The following is a 16,842-nucleotide window of genomic DNA, read 5'->3' as shown; positions in this document are numbered from 1 at the left end:
CCGGGCTCCGCTCACCGAGCCGGCCGTTCTTCAGCCTCTTCTGCTCCACGTGGCCCCTGAGCGCCCTCACTTTCTTCAGCTTCGCCTCCTGGCTCTCCGCGATCTCCTTCAGCCTCTTCAGCTTCTCCTGCTCCACAGCCTGCTGCTGCTGGCGCTCGTCCTGCTGCTTCAAAAACTTCAAGCGCTGTTCCTGAAGACACAGGCCACGGTCAGCGCGCCCTTCCCGGCGGGTGCGCCACAGCCCGGAACGAACCCGGGCCAGCCCTCCATTCTCATGGGGACAAGACCCAGGAACGAGCACATTTATTCCCCGCGGTTCTCATGCCGCGAGCGAACAGCGATCCGGAAGCGCTTCTCATGGGCCGTGGCTACAAGTGTAGGAGAAGCTCACACAGAGACACGCTCGCTACAAAGGCGGCTTTGGAGCCAGATTTGGACTCCCAACCCGCGTGCTGCCACTTACTGGCTCTAAGACTGGGCAAACCGCATAACGTCACCGCCTTCCTCAGCTCTAAAGTGGGGCGACCGGCAAGGAGCGAACCGTGAAATGTGACTCTCTTCACGCAGCACCTTGCACAGCTAGTGCACACTCAACACACACTTAGGAAAGAGGTGAAGAACCACTTAACGCTCTAAAAAACCAGAGCGTAACGTTCTATCATACTAAAATTTTTAACTAAAATCGAGTAACAGAGTCACACAACTTATCATCAAGAGTAACCTCAAGTTAATATGCCTGAAACAGAAGTAACACAAAATAGTTTTGAAATAAGTCCCCAAAATTGAAGATTTGTTCTATTACTCAACCTTATTTTTATCTATCAGCACAGGACCTGACTCAAAGCTTGATCTCACGAACCGTGAGATCATGACCTGAGCTGAAATCAGGAGTCGGATGCTTAATCAACTGAGCCAACCAGGTGCCCCAGAACGTGCATTTTTTTAAATGTTTATTTTGAGAGCGAGAGAGCGCATGAGCAGAAGGGGGCAAGGAGAGAGGGAGAAGATCCCAAGCAGGTTCCACTCTGTCAGAGCACAGCCCGACATGGGGCTCGATCCCACGAACCGTGAGATCATGACCTGAGACAAAATCAAGAGTCAGACACTTAACTGACAGAGCCACCCAGGCGCCCCCAGAACATGCATTTTTAGCAAGACCCCTAGGTGATTCATATGCACACTGAAGTTTGAGAAGCAATGCTACACCGGATTTTGAAGGTGCTGGTGCCTGGCATCAGAGACAGAAACGGATACATGGGAGCCCTGGCACTATGACAAGGAGGGCCACAGGGCGTGTCGCTGGGGACCTCACACGCCAGACCACCACTGGTACCCTAGCTCCAGTGAACTTACAGTCACTAAAAGACTGGTCAGGTGCAGACACTGAGTGTTCAGACCAGGGACGGCAGGTGAAATCCAGCCTGCTGTTTTTAGAAGTCCAGTTTTTGGGGGACACAGCCATCCATTCGTTTGCGTCCACGGCCATTTTAGTGCTACGACCATAGAGCTGAGACCGTTAGCCTGCAAACCCCAAGATACCGATTCCCAGCCTCTCTGGAGGAAGTCTGATGACTTAGACCAGAAACCTGTGGCCGGCAGGAGAGGGAACAGGGAGACTGGTCTGGAAGGTAATGGAGGCTTCTTTTGTTTTTTCACCTGTTCGAGGCCAGGATGAGCATTAGTCTGTGGGGGCAGGATGTCTCAGAAGAGGGCAAACAGCCAGTTATCAGTGTCACGACGCAGAAGGGGACAGAGTTAGCAGGACTTGACTATAAAGTCCCTCTCGCTTTAGCAACCAGTCAGGACAAGGCCAGTCCGGAGCGGTTCCCACCAGCCAAGTGGAAGCGTTCCTTACGCTCTTCCTCTGTTACCGATACACGACCGGAATAATTTTGCTCAGGATCGGGGGTCCAGCGATCCTGAACGCGGGGGATGATCTAAGGCTTTCCAGAAAACGCTGCAGCAAAGAGAAGCAGGCTCCGGGAAGCAGGAACCTCGTGGGCTGCAGTCTCCTCGTGTGTCTGGGAGGCGACGGCACACAGCGTGAGCGGCCTCACTCACGCATCAACGGCGGGCCCGCCCGTCCTCCAACGAGATGTTACCTTAGTGGCCAGCATCTGCTGCTGGGCCTCAATCTGCTGCTGTTGGCGGGACGCCATCTCCTGAAGCTCGGCCAGAGTCAGATCCATCCCGGGGCTGCCAGCCTGCAAACAAAACCACAAGCGCTCCGGCTACCACGAAATGACCACAGAGACCCTCCGCGAAGGTCTGCTTAAGCCGCACCTGAACCCATCACGCCAAAATCGGCCGTTTTTCTCCCGTAATATTAACGAGACCATTAAGTTTCATGTTAACATCCCCACAGTGACTTATTACGTTTAGACGTAAAATGTACCAATAGACCAGCGCTCTTCAAGTTATAAATGTAAAAGTAAACAGTTTCAGTAGTCGGTGGCCGAAATGGAACTACTTAGAATTACCTTGTTCTGTAGTTAATTTATACTAGAAAAATAACATTTGATCACACTAAACATGACGCTGGGGCACCAGCGGCTAACCTAGAACACAGTCATCACAACGACCTTTAAAAACATGACACTAGCGAGGCGCGCCTGGGTGGCTCAGTCAGTCAGTTAAGTGACGTGATTTCTGCTCAGGTCATGATCTCACGGTTCGGGAGTTTGAGCCCCACATCGGACTCCACGCTGTCAGAGTGTGAGTCTGCTTGGGATTCCCTCTTTCCCTCTCTCTCTGCCTTCCATGCTCCCTCTCTCTCTCAAAATAAATAAACTTAAAAAAAGGTTTTTTTTAATATGACACTAGCATCAGAAATATTCAAGATACACTGAGTTATGAGGGACAAACAAGATGTCTACTCTCAAAGCATCTACTCAACACGCTCCTAGAAGTTCCAAGCCACGGTAACAGAAAAGAAAAGGCCGGAAGTCGTATCCAGTCTGGAAAGGAAGAAAGTAAACTGTCTTGACTCACAGAAAACGTGATCTGTGAGGAAAATGCTACGGAGTCTACAAAAGAGCCGCCAGAACTAGTGAGGTGTTTGCAACATTGCAGGATAAACGATCAGGAGGCAAAAACCAACTGTATTTCTATATATTGACAACCAGAAATTGAGGAAAAATTTCATGTTTACTTATTTTGAGAAAGAAGGCACATGTGCACAAGCGCATGCATGGGGAGGGGCAGAGAGGGAGAGAGAATCCAAACTCGGGCCTCAGTCTCGCAAACCGTGAGATCACGACCTGAACCCAAACAAAGAGTCGGATGCTTAACGGACGCCACCCAGGTACCCTAGAAAAGCATCTTTAAAGGCCGTTTCCAGTAGCACAGAAACCATTTAGTACTTAGGAATAAATTTAACACGATGCACAAGACCTGCACCCTGAAAACTCACAAACTGCTGAGAGAAAGGCCTGAACGAAGCTGGGGTAAGTGACATGCTCGTGAATCAGAAGCTCACGCCCGCAAGATGACCACGCTTCCCAAACTGACCTGTACACTCGGCAAAGTGAACTCCCAGCAGGCTTTTTTTAATTCTTAAAAAGGGATTAAAGGTTATTTTTTATTTTAGAGAAAGAGAGAGCGCACGAGTGGGGAAGTGGGGCGGGGGGGTGAGAGAGCAAGAGAGAGAGAGAACACTAAGCGGGCTTCATGCTCAGTGCAGAGCCCGACGCGGGGCTCAATCCCACTAGCCTGGGATCATGACCTGAGCCAAATCAGGAGTCAGACACCCAGTCAACTAAGCCATGCAGGCATCTTCCAGTAGGCTTGTGTGTGTGTGTGTGTGTGTGAATGAACAAGCAGATTCCAAACTCCCATAAGGGAGGGCACAGGATCTAGAACAGCCACAACAACCTGAAAAGGAATAAATTTAGAAAAGTCACACGGCCTGACCAGAAAACTTCCCCATGCTCTGGTGACCGACACAGCACGGTCAAGACAGAGGAACGGAGAGCACGGACAGACCCCCACGTGTATGGGGCAACGGCCTTGAGACGAAGGTGCAAGGCCCTGGAGCGAGAAAGCACGGCCCTTCCAACAGGCATCCAGCTTGGTCACCTGGACGTCCGCGTACACAACAGCACGAGCTCGAGTCCTCGTACCACAGCCAAGTGTTCAAAGTGGGTCATAAAATCAAATGTAAAAGAACACGACAAAACTTCTCAATTGAGCGACTATCTTTTATTAAAATTAGGAACACGTCACAGACCAGGGAGAATATTTGCAAAGCATATACCTCATAAAAGACTCGGATCCAGAATAGAGTGCTCGAACTCAGTACTAAGAAAGCAAACAAACCAACAAGGAAAAGTATAAACAAAAGTTAGGCGAACAAATACGTCACCAAGTAAGACACACGGGTGGCAAATAAGCGTGTGCACCACAGGCCGTCAGAGAAACACAAGGTGAAGCCTCGGGGGACCGCAAGGCCCCGGTCGGCGACAATTACCAGGACTGACCACACCAGATGCGGGCGAGGACACAGAACAACTGGAACTCTTGGATGGGAACGGAAAATAAAACAATCACCTTGGCAACCAGTCTGGCAGCTTCTTAAAAAGTGAACACGCCCCTGCCGCGTGACCCAGCACCCCACTCCTAGTAGCTGAAGAGAACTAAAAGGACGTGCCCGTACACAGACTAGGACCCAGATATGACAGCTGGATACAGACTAAGCAGAACCGGCAATAAGCCCAACATCCGTCTCCAGGTGGATCAGCATGTTGTGCGGACGGAGTGCGTCCCAGCAATGAGAAGGAACCCACCGCGGACCTCCAGGACGGAAGGGATGAAAACAGCTATGCTGAGCACATTCAGACAAAGAGACTAGATACTGGAGGATTCCATCCATGTAAAGTTCTGGAAAACACAAGTCATTTGTAGCGACAGAGAGCAGACAGGGGGTCCTTGAGGACGGGGAGGGAGGCAGGAAGGGAAGGTTATAGAAGGACATGCGGAAACCCAGCGTGACGGACACTGTCGCTATCTTGACCGTGGTGACGGTTTCACAGGTGTGTACACGTGTCAAAACTTACCAAACTGTGCACTCGAAATATGTGCAATTTACTGTATGTGGGTCAACTATAGTTCGACAAAGCTGTTCAAGAAGAACCCAGTGAGGGGGGAAGACACGCTGTGTCAAGATGCACTCAAATCCTGTTAATGGCTGAGACCGTTTTTCATCATCTTTATATGAGCCTTCCAGCCCCGTAAGAGAAGCGTAAGATCTAAGAGAAACAAGGAGAATTTGGGGAAAGAGGAGCAAATGGTCTGGATTCTCACATAAATTTACCATAGACTGGGGAAAGATAACGCGGCGAATCCCTAACCATATTACAAATTCTGAGCTCTGAAAAGAAAATGTCTACCAGGTGCCCCCAAAGATACTTACTAAAACTCATTACTTGCTCAACATTTGTTTTGTTCTGAATGTGAGGCATTTCCAGCATCTAAAACTGCTCTCGACAGTCACCCATGCCGAGATCATTAAAATCAATCCTTTGTATGAAATAAATTTACAATAACCTTTACAGAAGAGGGCCATCCTTCACAACCCATTGGAGAACAAAGTAATAATGAATGCGAGTTGAAGGTCAAAACGGCAGATCACTGGCACACGTGCGGCGCAGATAGAAACAAAAAAACGATCACTTACGCCATTCTCCTTCCTTCGATGTTCACCAGGAACTTTTACACCGTTTCTTCTTAAACTTGGATCCTGAGACCTTGGTCCACTCACTAAGCACAAAATTCAAAAACCAGGCATTAATACTAGAACGGACAGGTGCCATAAGGAGCAGGTCACCTTGGGGTTGTCACTATCGCTCCTGGATACCGGAAGCAGAAAGGACGCCGTAAACAAAACACCTCCCATCATTTGTTCACACTGCTGCTCCTGGCTCTCCACTTAGCTAGTCGGTTGTGAGATCAACAACTTTCACCGAAAGAAATAAGTGAAAATTAAATCCATCCTTCCCCGTGCTCATCAGGTGTGTTTGTAACTTCCACTGAAAAGAAGCAACTGAAAACAGAGTTAAGAGCCGTCTTGAATATTTTTGGTTTACTGGGGACATTTTATGGTAGTTCATAAGTACTATGAAGTACTTCCCCATTTATTTCAGTAAAAAAATTTCCATTTTCTTAACTTGGGAAAATACTAACTAGAGAACACTGTATATTCTGCTTTACTGGCTAAAAAGTATTTTTCTGGGGCCTGAAGCCTGCTTTGGATTCTGTGTCTCCCTCTCTCTCTGACCCTCCCCCGCTGGTGCTCAGTCTCTCTTGCAAAATAAAAATTAAAAAAAAATTTAAACTGATACAGTGTAAGAAATTTGTAATTTGAAATATCAACAGCTTTTTAAATATAGAAAATTAAGCTTATATCTGTACTTCCTGTATATTAGAAAACACAGATCTCCCAAGAAATTTTAAATTAAAATTTCTTTTCAATTAAATGTCTATTATACCTACTTGAAGCTCAGCACAGATTCCTGCGCCCATAAGTAAACGTCTGTCCTCAGAGCCAGGTATCACGCGGACACCTAACGCGAACGCACTAGCTTTATTTTTAAAACACTGTTCAGTTCTGACAACGCGGCTCAAGTCACCTGTCACGATATTTCCACAAGAAAAAAAACCTGCCACTTAAGAGTAATTGTTTTCTTCACCACCTCAAAGAGAGGGCATGCAACCAGTGTCTCGTTAGCATGTTCAGGACTCAATCAGAGTCAGAGGCCCAGGTCCTGGGCCAAGGGCACAGGGAAGAGGGCGGGCGTCCCCTAACCCAGACTCGCACCTCACTGGCGGATGCCGCTGCGGCCCAGTTCGAACGCTGCGGGGCCCTGGTGTGTGCGACAATGTAAACGGCTCCTCGATCTTTGGACTGGGCTTCTCACCTTACAGACACACTGAGGCTGTGTACTGCACTCCTATTTAATAATTTACCCACGACCTACCCAGAAGACATGGGAACTGTTGGGTGAAAAGGTAAAATTCAACTTATTACCAGAGGATGTGTGCGATAATGTAAGTAAAGGACAAAACAAAAATGCGATTGCAGACGCCAATTTACAACTACAAGAAAGGCGGCTCGGGAACAAAATAGGTGAGGGTTTAAAGGACACCTACAGACAGCAGTGAGGATGGAGAGCGTGTGGCCAGCCTGACTGAGGGGTCTCGGCTGTGCTCCAGGTTCCGCCCCAGACGTGTGACCTCGGACAGGGCAGGTCACCTGCGTGCCCGCACTCTCCTGCAGTGGGGACGAGGCCACACTACGTCACACGCCACACGTAAGCATTTCTAATGGCTGGGCACCACGCGGGCGCTTGGATTAAGGCAGTAAACTCGAGATGTTGTTACATGATAGCGAACACCTGTTTCCTACATTCCTACTCACGAGAGTAATGTCCTGAGATCACAAACCCTCAAGTTCCCATTTTAAAGGTTCTCACACTTTTAGAAATACCTAGTACTCCCACTTATCGGGGGGCTTCCCCCAGGAACAGAGCCCCTCAGGGTCCCCAGGACGGCTCCACCCTCAGGGTCAGCCATGGTCGGCCCGGCGTCCCTCCACTGGCGTCTTCTCCCTCCTTACCTCATCTGCACGCCCCGGTGAGAACCCTCATCCCCACAGCTGCGACCACCTGACCCCCACAGCCTCCGTCCAAAGCCCGCCTCTCAGCCCCTAACCCTGGCTCATCTCCTGGCCCAAATCCCCTACAAGTGCTCTCCCTCTGGGATCCTGAATTTAGACGGTCTGGGTTCGAACCCTGCACCTGTTCAGGAACCCGGGACCGCAGTCTCCTCCCCTGCCTAGCCTCTCCCTGCAGCTCCCCTCCACCCCTTCCCACCAGCTGAGACGCCGTCCGTGTCCTCCTCCCGATTGGGCCGGCAAAACCCCAACTCTGGGGCAATCTAACCGTCTTCTTCCAACATCCAGACTGCAGAGGCCGGCTAGAAGGAAAGCCCAGGGTCTGGGATCCGCGGTGTCCCGAGTCCGTGGCTGACGCTCTTCTGTTCCCTGTGACGGCTCACGTGGGCCTCTGTGCCCCCCCCAACCTCAGAGAAGACGACCAGAAGCCCTTCCTCCAGACCCCACACCACCGCCAACCGCATCTGTCCTCTCTCCCTCTGCACCCAGGAGAAGGTCTCGCGGGCTGAGGGCGCCGCTCCTCAGGGACCCGCCAGCACACATCGCCGCCCCCAAATTTCCACCTCCTGCTCTAGGGACTCCTTTCCGCCCGATTCTCCCCTCTTCAAACACCACAAATCAAAGCAAACCACACCCTTGGCTCCCTGGCGGTCAGGTCTTGGCAGCTGGGCCGTCCTCAGGCCTCCACTCCCTCCCTCTCCTGCACCCTCACTCAAGTCACCAGGCTCCCGACACCCCCCACCCCTTCCAAAGCAAGCAATGTCCACAGCCCTGTTCGGATTCACACGACGCTACCCACCTGTGTCCCTGCCGGGGGGCCGTTCGTGACGAAGGAAGAAACGAACTTCGTTCCTCTGACTTCCAGACCGCTGCAGAGCCTCAAACATGCGCTCGTTATCAGCAACCGGACGCTCTATGGAAACAAACACATCATGTGACCTGCAGGTCCAACGAAGGGCATTTGCTCCCATCCTTCGTGCAGATTCTGCTGATGGGAATACTTAGCGTCTTAGATAACTTTTTTCCCATTAAAAGAGCCCTTAGATGGGGCACCTGGGTGGCTCGGTCGGTTAAGTGTCAGACTTGGGTTCAGGTCACGATCTCGTGGTTTGTGAATTCGAGCCCCACGTCGGGCTCTGTGCTAATGGCTCGGAGCCTGGAGTTGCTTCGGATCCTGTGTCTCCCTCTCTCTCTGTCCCTCACTCCCCCCCCCCCAAAAATGAATAAACTTCAAAAAAATTTTTAAAAAGTAAAATAAAAGAGCCCTTAGAAATACAGTGTCACAGATGCTCCACACAGTCCGTGTCCAACCAGGGGGCACAGGAAAGAGGAACCGGTCAGGGCCAGCTGCCAGGAGCACGGGACTCTAGCTCAGTGCCTGATGGACTAGCCGCCGGTGACCTCGAGGGGTTTCTGAAGTCTGTCAACTGTGACACAGGATGGTCTCTGAGGTCCTTTCTAACTCGGATGTTCTAGGGCTCTCTAAGCATACAAACAAGAAATTAAAAATAACTTTCCAAACAGCCTAGTCTTCCTATTAGGCTATTTTTAAGTTATAATTCTATAAACTATGTTAAAAAAAAAAATCAGACATACCCGTTTCCTAACAAAAGGCTGCTTACTGCACTGAAAACACAATAGACCCTTGAGTAACAGCTATGACCTGCCCACGTCCACTTATGCGGGAATTTTTTTGATAAATACAGTGCAGTCCTGTAAATATTCCTTATGGTTTTTTGTTTTTTTACGGTTTCTTTACTTTGAGAGAGAGATAGAGAATGTGAGCCAGGGAGGGCAGAGAGAGGGAGAAACAGAATCCCAAGCAGGGTCTGCACGGTCAGTGCAGAGCCTGATGCGGGGGCTCGAACTCAGGAACCGGGAGATCATGACCTGAGCCGAAGACAACACTTAACTTACTGAGCCCCCAAGGCACTCCACGTTCCTTATGATTTCCTTACTAGCATCTTCTCTCTAGCTTCCTTGACTGAAGAACAGTGTGTAATACACACAACATACACAACATGGGCTACCGGACTTCCCGGGCGACAGCAGGCCGTAAGCAGTCTGGGGGTAGCTGAAAGTCACATGTGGGTTTTCGACTGTGCCCCAGGGGGCCGGTACCCCAACCCCCCACGTCGTTCGCTGCATGTCTATTCGGCCCCTCTTCCGGTGAGACCGACAGCTGTCAAACTTTTCTAGAGACAAAAGGACACAGCTAAACACTCTAATAAATGCGAAATTCAGGAGAAACCATGGTTGTAAGCTCCCCTCAAAATACCTTGTCATCTCCAGGATCTGGATATAAACACCAAACCTACTGCTCGCGGACACAACTGCTCCCAATCGGAGCAGCTCCAGTGACGTCAGTGTGCTACTTACTCAACGTGAGGACGTTGAAGCGGCCGGCGAGAACTCGGCGCGCCTGCCAGTAACCGAGACCACGACGCCAGCACCTGCAGCGACCACAGGGCGGAGAACAGGCAGCCCGTTTTGTGGACTGACCCTGAACTCAGTCCCGTCAGCTCCAACAAAGTACAGTCGTGCTTCCAGTCACGGTAAAACAACACGCGGAGTTCAGAGGTCCCGTCTCTTCCACAAGCCACAGAAATTCTAAGACCCCCCCAAAAGGAACACCCCTGACAAGAAAGACACCCCCAAAAGCACTTCTGAGCAGACCTTCTACCTCCTCACCCAACATAGGCACACACGCACACGCACACACACACGCGCGCAAGCTTTCAGAAAAATGAGGTGAAACCCCCAGGCTCCAGGAGCCAAGAGACAAGTCAAGGAAGTGAAGAAACCCCAGTCCCCATGGGGGGACTGCTCAGCAGGTCTGGGAGCCGGGGTCCCGCTGGCCGGGAGGACTGACCGCAAGTGCAGGAGCACACTTCGGGTTCTGCAGACCCCCTGCCCACACCCCCTGCCCCAGGTGAGCGGGGTCTGCCATGGATTCCAGGGAGGGATTCCGGGGAGGACGGTGAGGTTAGAAGGCTAGTAAAGGGCAGAGACAGGACTTGATACCCAAGATCTTGCTCCTAACCACAGCACCACACCAGCAACCCTCAAATGAATTATGAATTCACTACAACCCATCCAAATCCCAATAGGATTTTTCCTGGAACCTTTTAAGGTCCTTCTACATTGTATCTGAAAAAAAAAATATATAGAAGAACAGCTCAGGTATTCTTTGAAAAACAGGGGTGCCTGGGGGTGGGGTGGGGGGTAGGCTCAGTCGGTCAAGCCTCTGACTCTTGATTTCGGCACAGGCCCTGATCTCACGGTTCGTGAGTTTGAGCCCCATGACAGTGCAGAGCCTGCTTGGGATTCTGTCTCTCTCTCTGCCCCTCTCTCACGCCTACACATATTCGCTCTCTCAGAAATAAACAAATATTCGAAAACACAAAAAAAGCAGAACAATGAAATGCACACCTGGCTCACCGATCCCTAACACGCACGAAAACCACACAGTACTTAGAACAGTTTGGTTCTGTTGTGAACAAAAGACACAAGTGACTGACGGAAGCTGGCAGGAGTGAACCTGGCACGAGATCTACCACGTACACAGAGACGGCTCACATCGGGAAGGAAGAGAGCACCGATCGGAGGGGCACTCAGAACAACTCACTCTCTGTCTGGAGACAAGAACCGGCCCCCTAACTCTCACGAGTCACAGACTGATGGGGGAGGGACAGAAACCACTAAAACCAGCTTTACGGACCAGGAGAGCGGGTTCACAGCCTCGAAGTAAAGAAGAAGCCTTGTAAATCACACAGAGAGACCCAGGCTGCAGAGTAGTTGGTTTTGGTTTTAACGCCTACAGATCAAGAGGCAAAAAAGCCAAGGGAAACCTGAGCAATGGCTACAGGGAAACAATTCTCTGAAAATGGAAACCCAGGGGGTGCCGGGTGGCCCAGCATTTACCCTGGATCTCAGCTCACGACCTCTCAGCTCATGGGCTCGAGCCCCACCTCGGGCTCTACACTGACAGAGCGGAGCCTGGAGCTGCTTCGGATTCTGTGTCTCCCTCTCTCTCTCTGCACCACCCCCGCTAGCTCACGCTCTCTCAAAAAGTAAAATAAAACATTAAAAATAGTAATAATTTTTAAAAAGGAGCAATTACATGGAGTACCGAGGGATGGGAGTAGAGACGCGCTTCTATTCTGTCTATATTATTTCCTCTTTTACAAAAGAGAATACGTTCAGGTGCCGTCATTTATTTTAAAAACTAGAAGAGGAGGGGCGCCTGGGTGGTTCAGCCGCTGACTGATCTTGGCTCAGGTCACGATCTCGAGGTTTGTGAATTCGAGCCCCACGTCAGGCTCTGCGCTGACAGTGTGGAGCCTGCTTGGGACTCGTCTCCTCCTTTCTGCCCCTCCCCCACCTGCTCTATCTTTCTCCAAATAACTTTAAAAAACTAAAACATAAGTTAGAAGACAGAAAATCTTCTAAACATCATCATCACATAGTAAAGGGAACTCAAGTGAGCAAGACACGAGAGAAGAAAGAACAGGTAGAATCAGAGTTTCCGGGAGACACTGAGCCTCGGCAAAGAGAGGGACGCCTCTTCCTCTAGGAAAAGGGAGGAAGGGCAGGCGGGTCTGGAGAGAAGGTGAGGGGCGCACCACGGGTGCTTCCGATCACCTCAGTAAACCATACACAAGGTCACTTCCGATGCAAGGAGGCTGCCAGAAGCATCCAGCAGTGTGCGGATTCACTCAGGAAGTGCTCCCTGAGCACCGCCAGACCCCAGGCCCTCCCCTGAGCCGGGCACACCAATGACAGGGACACACGAGGCCTCTCCTCTTAGGGAGCGACGTTCAAGTGCACGTGTGTGGGGCCACGGGGATTAAAGCGGCAAGAGACGTGAACGCTCAAGAACCAGCGTGACGTGTCTTAGCAGAGGGGCAGATCAGGGTGACATCACAGCTACTTCAGCAGGAGGTAACGTTTCAGCTGAAGTCCAGGCGGCAAAACCTGGAGGGAGAGCGACCCAGGCAGTAAAGGAGCCGGCGCCTGTGGCCCTAAGGAGGGAAGGAGCGGGGATCATTCAGGAACACCAGAGAGCTGCAGGAGGACGGGGAGGAGCCAGTATCCGGCAGCCACAGTCCAAGATCAGAGTGTGGATTTGATTCTAAGCAGAAAGCAAGTCACTGAGAAGAGGAAAGTCAGACTACCGTTCGGGCCCCTCTAGCAAATGGTCTACTCTAGCTCCCCTGCCGGGGGGAAGGGAGGAAGTGACCCAGGGAGAGGGCACGAGACCTCTAGGACGCCCACCGGTAAGCGAGTCGACCAAAGGTGACCAGGAGGTCTCGCCTGGGCCACCGGAGCATCGGGAACGGCGTGGACCCAGTCCCCACGGTGTGCGGCCGGCGCCGGGACACCGGGGGGCAGGGGGCGCTCATGCAGGCTGCACAGGACTGAGGCACAAATGACGGAAAATTACTCCATCTACAAACTCCTCAGGGGCAAGAGCAGGCTGTCCCGCTTCAGAGCTACAAAGATACAGAGAACTAGAGTGAGGGATTGATCGCAAAGCTTAAAACAATACCCAAGACCTCAATCCCCCCCCCCACCACGGTGACGCCACACCGACCGCCTTCCTTAAAAACCTGCAAACACGTGCAGAGGGCGATGCACTCAGGACGCCTCACGTCTCTAACTCAGTCAAGTCCAAGCACCCAGAAAGCACCTCGTGAGCACCATACGGTTTACCGGAAGCTTCCACCGGTGCATCACTGCCTGTCCTCTGACCGCGCACACCATGGCGGCTTCAGTGTATCGCAGGGAAAGAAAGAGCAGAAAGGCTTTATGTGTCACACCACAGCTGGACGGACGCGCTCCCGACGCACGTGTGCCGCCACGTCTACAATCCAGCAACCACACAACGCGGCCTAAGGGGCGCGCGGGGTGCCCGCCTCGTACCGGAGCCGCAGCGCACTTCAGCCAGGTGGCACTCGCTCTCTCCAGGTTCTTTGCACAGATCCACCACATCTCGGCACGTGGTTTCGGGGGTCACGGGGACCTCGGTGAAGTGCTGCTCGTTGTCGCTGAGGAACACGGTGAGGAACATCTGCCAAGAGAGAGACAGCAGCTGTCAGCGTCCATTCCTGTCCCCAGAGCCCCCGTCCAAGTGCGTATGTGCTGGCAGCCCTCCCCCCCCCACGCCCCCCGCGGCACACAGCCTGCAGAGCCCCTGGGGTCCCTGGCGTTCGGTCAAACCAGCTCACACAAAAGGCCAAACCGAGTCTTTCCATGACGCTGTCTGTCATCTGTTTATCACAGACTCATACGGTTCGTGGTGTGTGCCCCACCCGTCCTGGAAACAGAGCTGCCCACCAATCCCGAGGGCAGCCGGGCCACCACACGTGCGCAGGCTCTTTGGAGGGAGACCTAGAACGTGACACGTATCGCTCTAGAGGTGGGGAAGGGAAGCAGGAGGCAGAACATGGAGGGAAATCTAGTATTTACGCCACGCGCGTGTATCACCTACTCAAACCATTGTGTTTTTGGGGCGAAAACGTTTTAATCAAATCAAATGCCTATGTCTCCGTCGACGAGGTACGAGCAGAACGACTCTTAGGGTAACACTTGGCTGACCTCGTAAACACTCGGGCAGCAGAGGCTGGAATCTAACCCCGTTAGCAAAGCCTCTCCTTCTAAGAGCAGATGCTGTATCTTAACACTGATAGAGCAAAGAGTGCAAACTCTCACACCCATTCAATTACCCCCCAAAATGTCGTCCGTTCCCAGCCCAGCCACGCAGGCAAGCGACCCTGGCACCCTCAACTCCGGGGGTGCCTCCTCCATGCCAGTCGACAGACATCAGGATAAAGAACCACCTCAAAGGGGCCCAACTGCGGGCATCCATCCTGTGGAAATACTTCCCCAAAGAGAAAGGCAGAGTCGTTGGCACGTCAACCTGTGGACCAGCACGCCTTCTGTAAACATAATTAACCACCACTAAGCACCGCGAGAAGTTCGAGTTGTAAGGCCACCCAGCAGCAGCAGGACGCGCACTGCGTGCACGAGGACACGCGAGATCACGGGGCAGTCCCGGCACCCACAGCACCCCGCTGCCCCTGCCCGGACACCCTCGCCCCCCAGGCTGGATGCGACAGCCGCAGCACACGTTTCCCTGCAAGAAGGCAGCTCAGGACGCCACAAGGACACACGCACGGCAGGACGCACTCCCCGGGCACCCTGCAGCCCCTCCTTCGCCCCGCCCGTGTCCTCTGCAGGGCACAGTCCCCCCCTTCGGACAGTCCAAGCTCTCAACGCACAGGAGCACGTGCACGTGCAAAGTAACCCGGAAGACCGGAGCGCACGAGCAGGTAACCCAGAAACGTTACAACAGTGGGCACCGTTGCAACAATACGTAGGACGTGAAAAATCCTGCACCCTCTCCCAGGATGAGCTGAGAAGCTTCCAAGCTAACTCTATCCGGTTTTCACACCCCGACGAGCTCTATTAATAAAGACACATGGTTCCAGGCCTCACCCGGCCAGAAAGGCAGCCCGTGAACGCACACCCACGCAGCCTAGACAGAATCACCAGGGCAGATGACAGTAACGGAGCTGGCACTCGGCAGCGTTCCCCACACCAATGCTCTCCCTGAACCTGAGCGCCTCAAAAACAGGAACGCTTTTACCGTAAACAACGGGCTTAAGGTGTCCGTTAAGCTGCAGGAACATTCTGTGCGCAGTCTGTGCCCTAAGCACACCGGGGGCTGCGACAGGTCCCAGCGCCTGGCCCGGCCCGCGTCCCCCTGTGGGACCTCAGAGACTCACGTCAACCCTGAGAGCTGGAGCAGGCACTGTTTTCTCTTCATAAACAAAGAGGACTCACGGAAAGGACCCGCCTGGCCACTAAAATGACAGTCAACTCTGCTCTTCCGATCCAGCCTTACCCTTAAGGCTGCGGCCTACGGCAGGAAAATACCAGGAAAACTGGGAAATGCTCTATGCGCCAGTCACCCAAACTTTACTATCTGGGAAACAGCTTTGTTTACTTTAAGCAGGATCACAAGTAAGAATGACGAGAGGCTGTTGCAGGTTACCAACCCCGAAGAGCCACAGCCCTGGTGTGAGGGGCGAGTGCAGAGGCCAACCCCACGTCTACCTACCGCGTGCAAAGAGGTCCTCTGGGGTACGGACTGCAGCAGGTGTCCCGAAGTCCTCGGCCGAGAGCCGGGTGGCACTGCTCCAGACTCCTGGGCAGGAGGTCTGGGCTCTACCCCCAGCTCTGTTAATAATTAGTTAGACCGCCTTAGGGAAATCACATCACTGAATCCCGGTCCTCCCCTTCAAAGTAAGAGTCTTCGGCACCCAAACGGCTCAGGACAGCTCTCTACAGCAGCCTGCAAGCCGCAGGTAGCAGTTCAGGCACCAAGTGAGGGCCTGAATGAGGGCAGTGCATAAGGAGATATTCCGTAGACAGGACCAGATCTGGTGACAAAATGGAGGGGTGGGGGGGGTGTAGTGCTGCGTGTGAACCCCCCAACTCTGTGGATGCAGAGTAAATTCGGGAGGAGGAAGCAGGGCTTTGCGGCTGTGGCTGTATCAGGTGGGAAGTTTGTGTGGATTAGCTGACTTGTGACCTGCGCACACCAGCAGCTGCCCCCGTTACCGTTCCAGCACCCCCCATTGCCCTGTGTCCGTGACCCTCCCACGCAGCACGCATGCCGGGTCCTGGGGGCCTGTGCACCTGCCCTTCCGTCTGCAGCCCACCAAGCTGCCCCCCCTCCGCCCCCCTCAGGTCTGCACTCAAATGTTGCTTTCCCAGTGAGGCCTTCCCTGGCCACCCTTCCAGAAAATCCCAATACCACCCACACCCGCGCACATACTCCCTGCTTTGTGCTCTCCTTGGCATAGTCACTAACGTAGCGCACATTATATTTACTTAACTTTGCTCTCTCCATCTTCCCTTCCAGAGGGTCAGCTCCACACGGGCCGGCATTCTGACGGTCAATGCTGCACCCTCAGCACCCTGCACGGGGCCTGGTGCGCACCAAGCACGCAGCGGCGGCGTATGAACGGATGAACCCTGGAGCTGGTCCTGCGTGTCGCAGAGCCGCCTCGGACAGCACAGCTGGACACGATGCCGGACGGAGACGAGGGAGTGTCCATCCGCCATCACCTCTACAGCATACACCACGCCAGCCAGCTTACGTC

The 16,842-nt window shown here is 52.7% G+C and overlaps 1 protein-coding gene across 5 annotated transcripts in view; it reads right to left on the bottom strand.

Moving 5' to 3' along the window:
* The window catches only part of TP53BP2 (tumor protein p53 binding protein 2), a 53,641-nt gene that overhangs the window by 15,551 nt on the left and 21,248 nt on the right, over positions 1-16,842 (bottom strand). For 2 of the 5 annotated variants that reach the window (XM_047077182.1, XM_047077183.1), the window contains exons 2-6: positions 13,595-13,742; positions 8,469-8,582; positions 5,675-5,757; positions 2,103-2,204; positions 16-190 (exon numbers count right to left, since the gene is read on the bottom strand). In XM_047077182.1, the coding sequence (XP_046933138.1) occupies positions 16-190; positions 2,103-2,204; positions 5,675-5,757; positions 8,469-8,582; positions 13,595-13,742 (622 nt within the window). Of the gene's footprint in view, positions 1-15; positions 191-2,102; positions 2,205-5,674; positions 5,758-8,468; positions 8,583-10,048; positions 10,839-12,946; positions 13,565-13,594; positions 13,743-15,794; positions 15,813-16,842 lie in introns of those variants that run through there. The other 3 variants (XM_047077184.1, XM_047077185.1, XM_047077186.1) reach the window with 3 other exon arrangements.

Source organism: Lynx rufus, unplaced genomic scaffold, assembly GCF_022079265.1.
Source record: "Lynx rufus isolate CCGP_SWC_20201006 ecotype Redwood Valley unplaced genomic scaffold, mLynRuf1.p SCAF_15, whole genome shotgun sequence".
In the NCBI taxonomy this organism is placed as follows: Eukaryota; Metazoa; Chordata; class Mammalia; order Carnivora; family Felidae; genus Lynx; species Lynx rufus.
The sequence above is the reverse complement of the archived record's forward strand: the minus strand, read 5'-3'. Positions and strand labels throughout refer to the sequence as shown.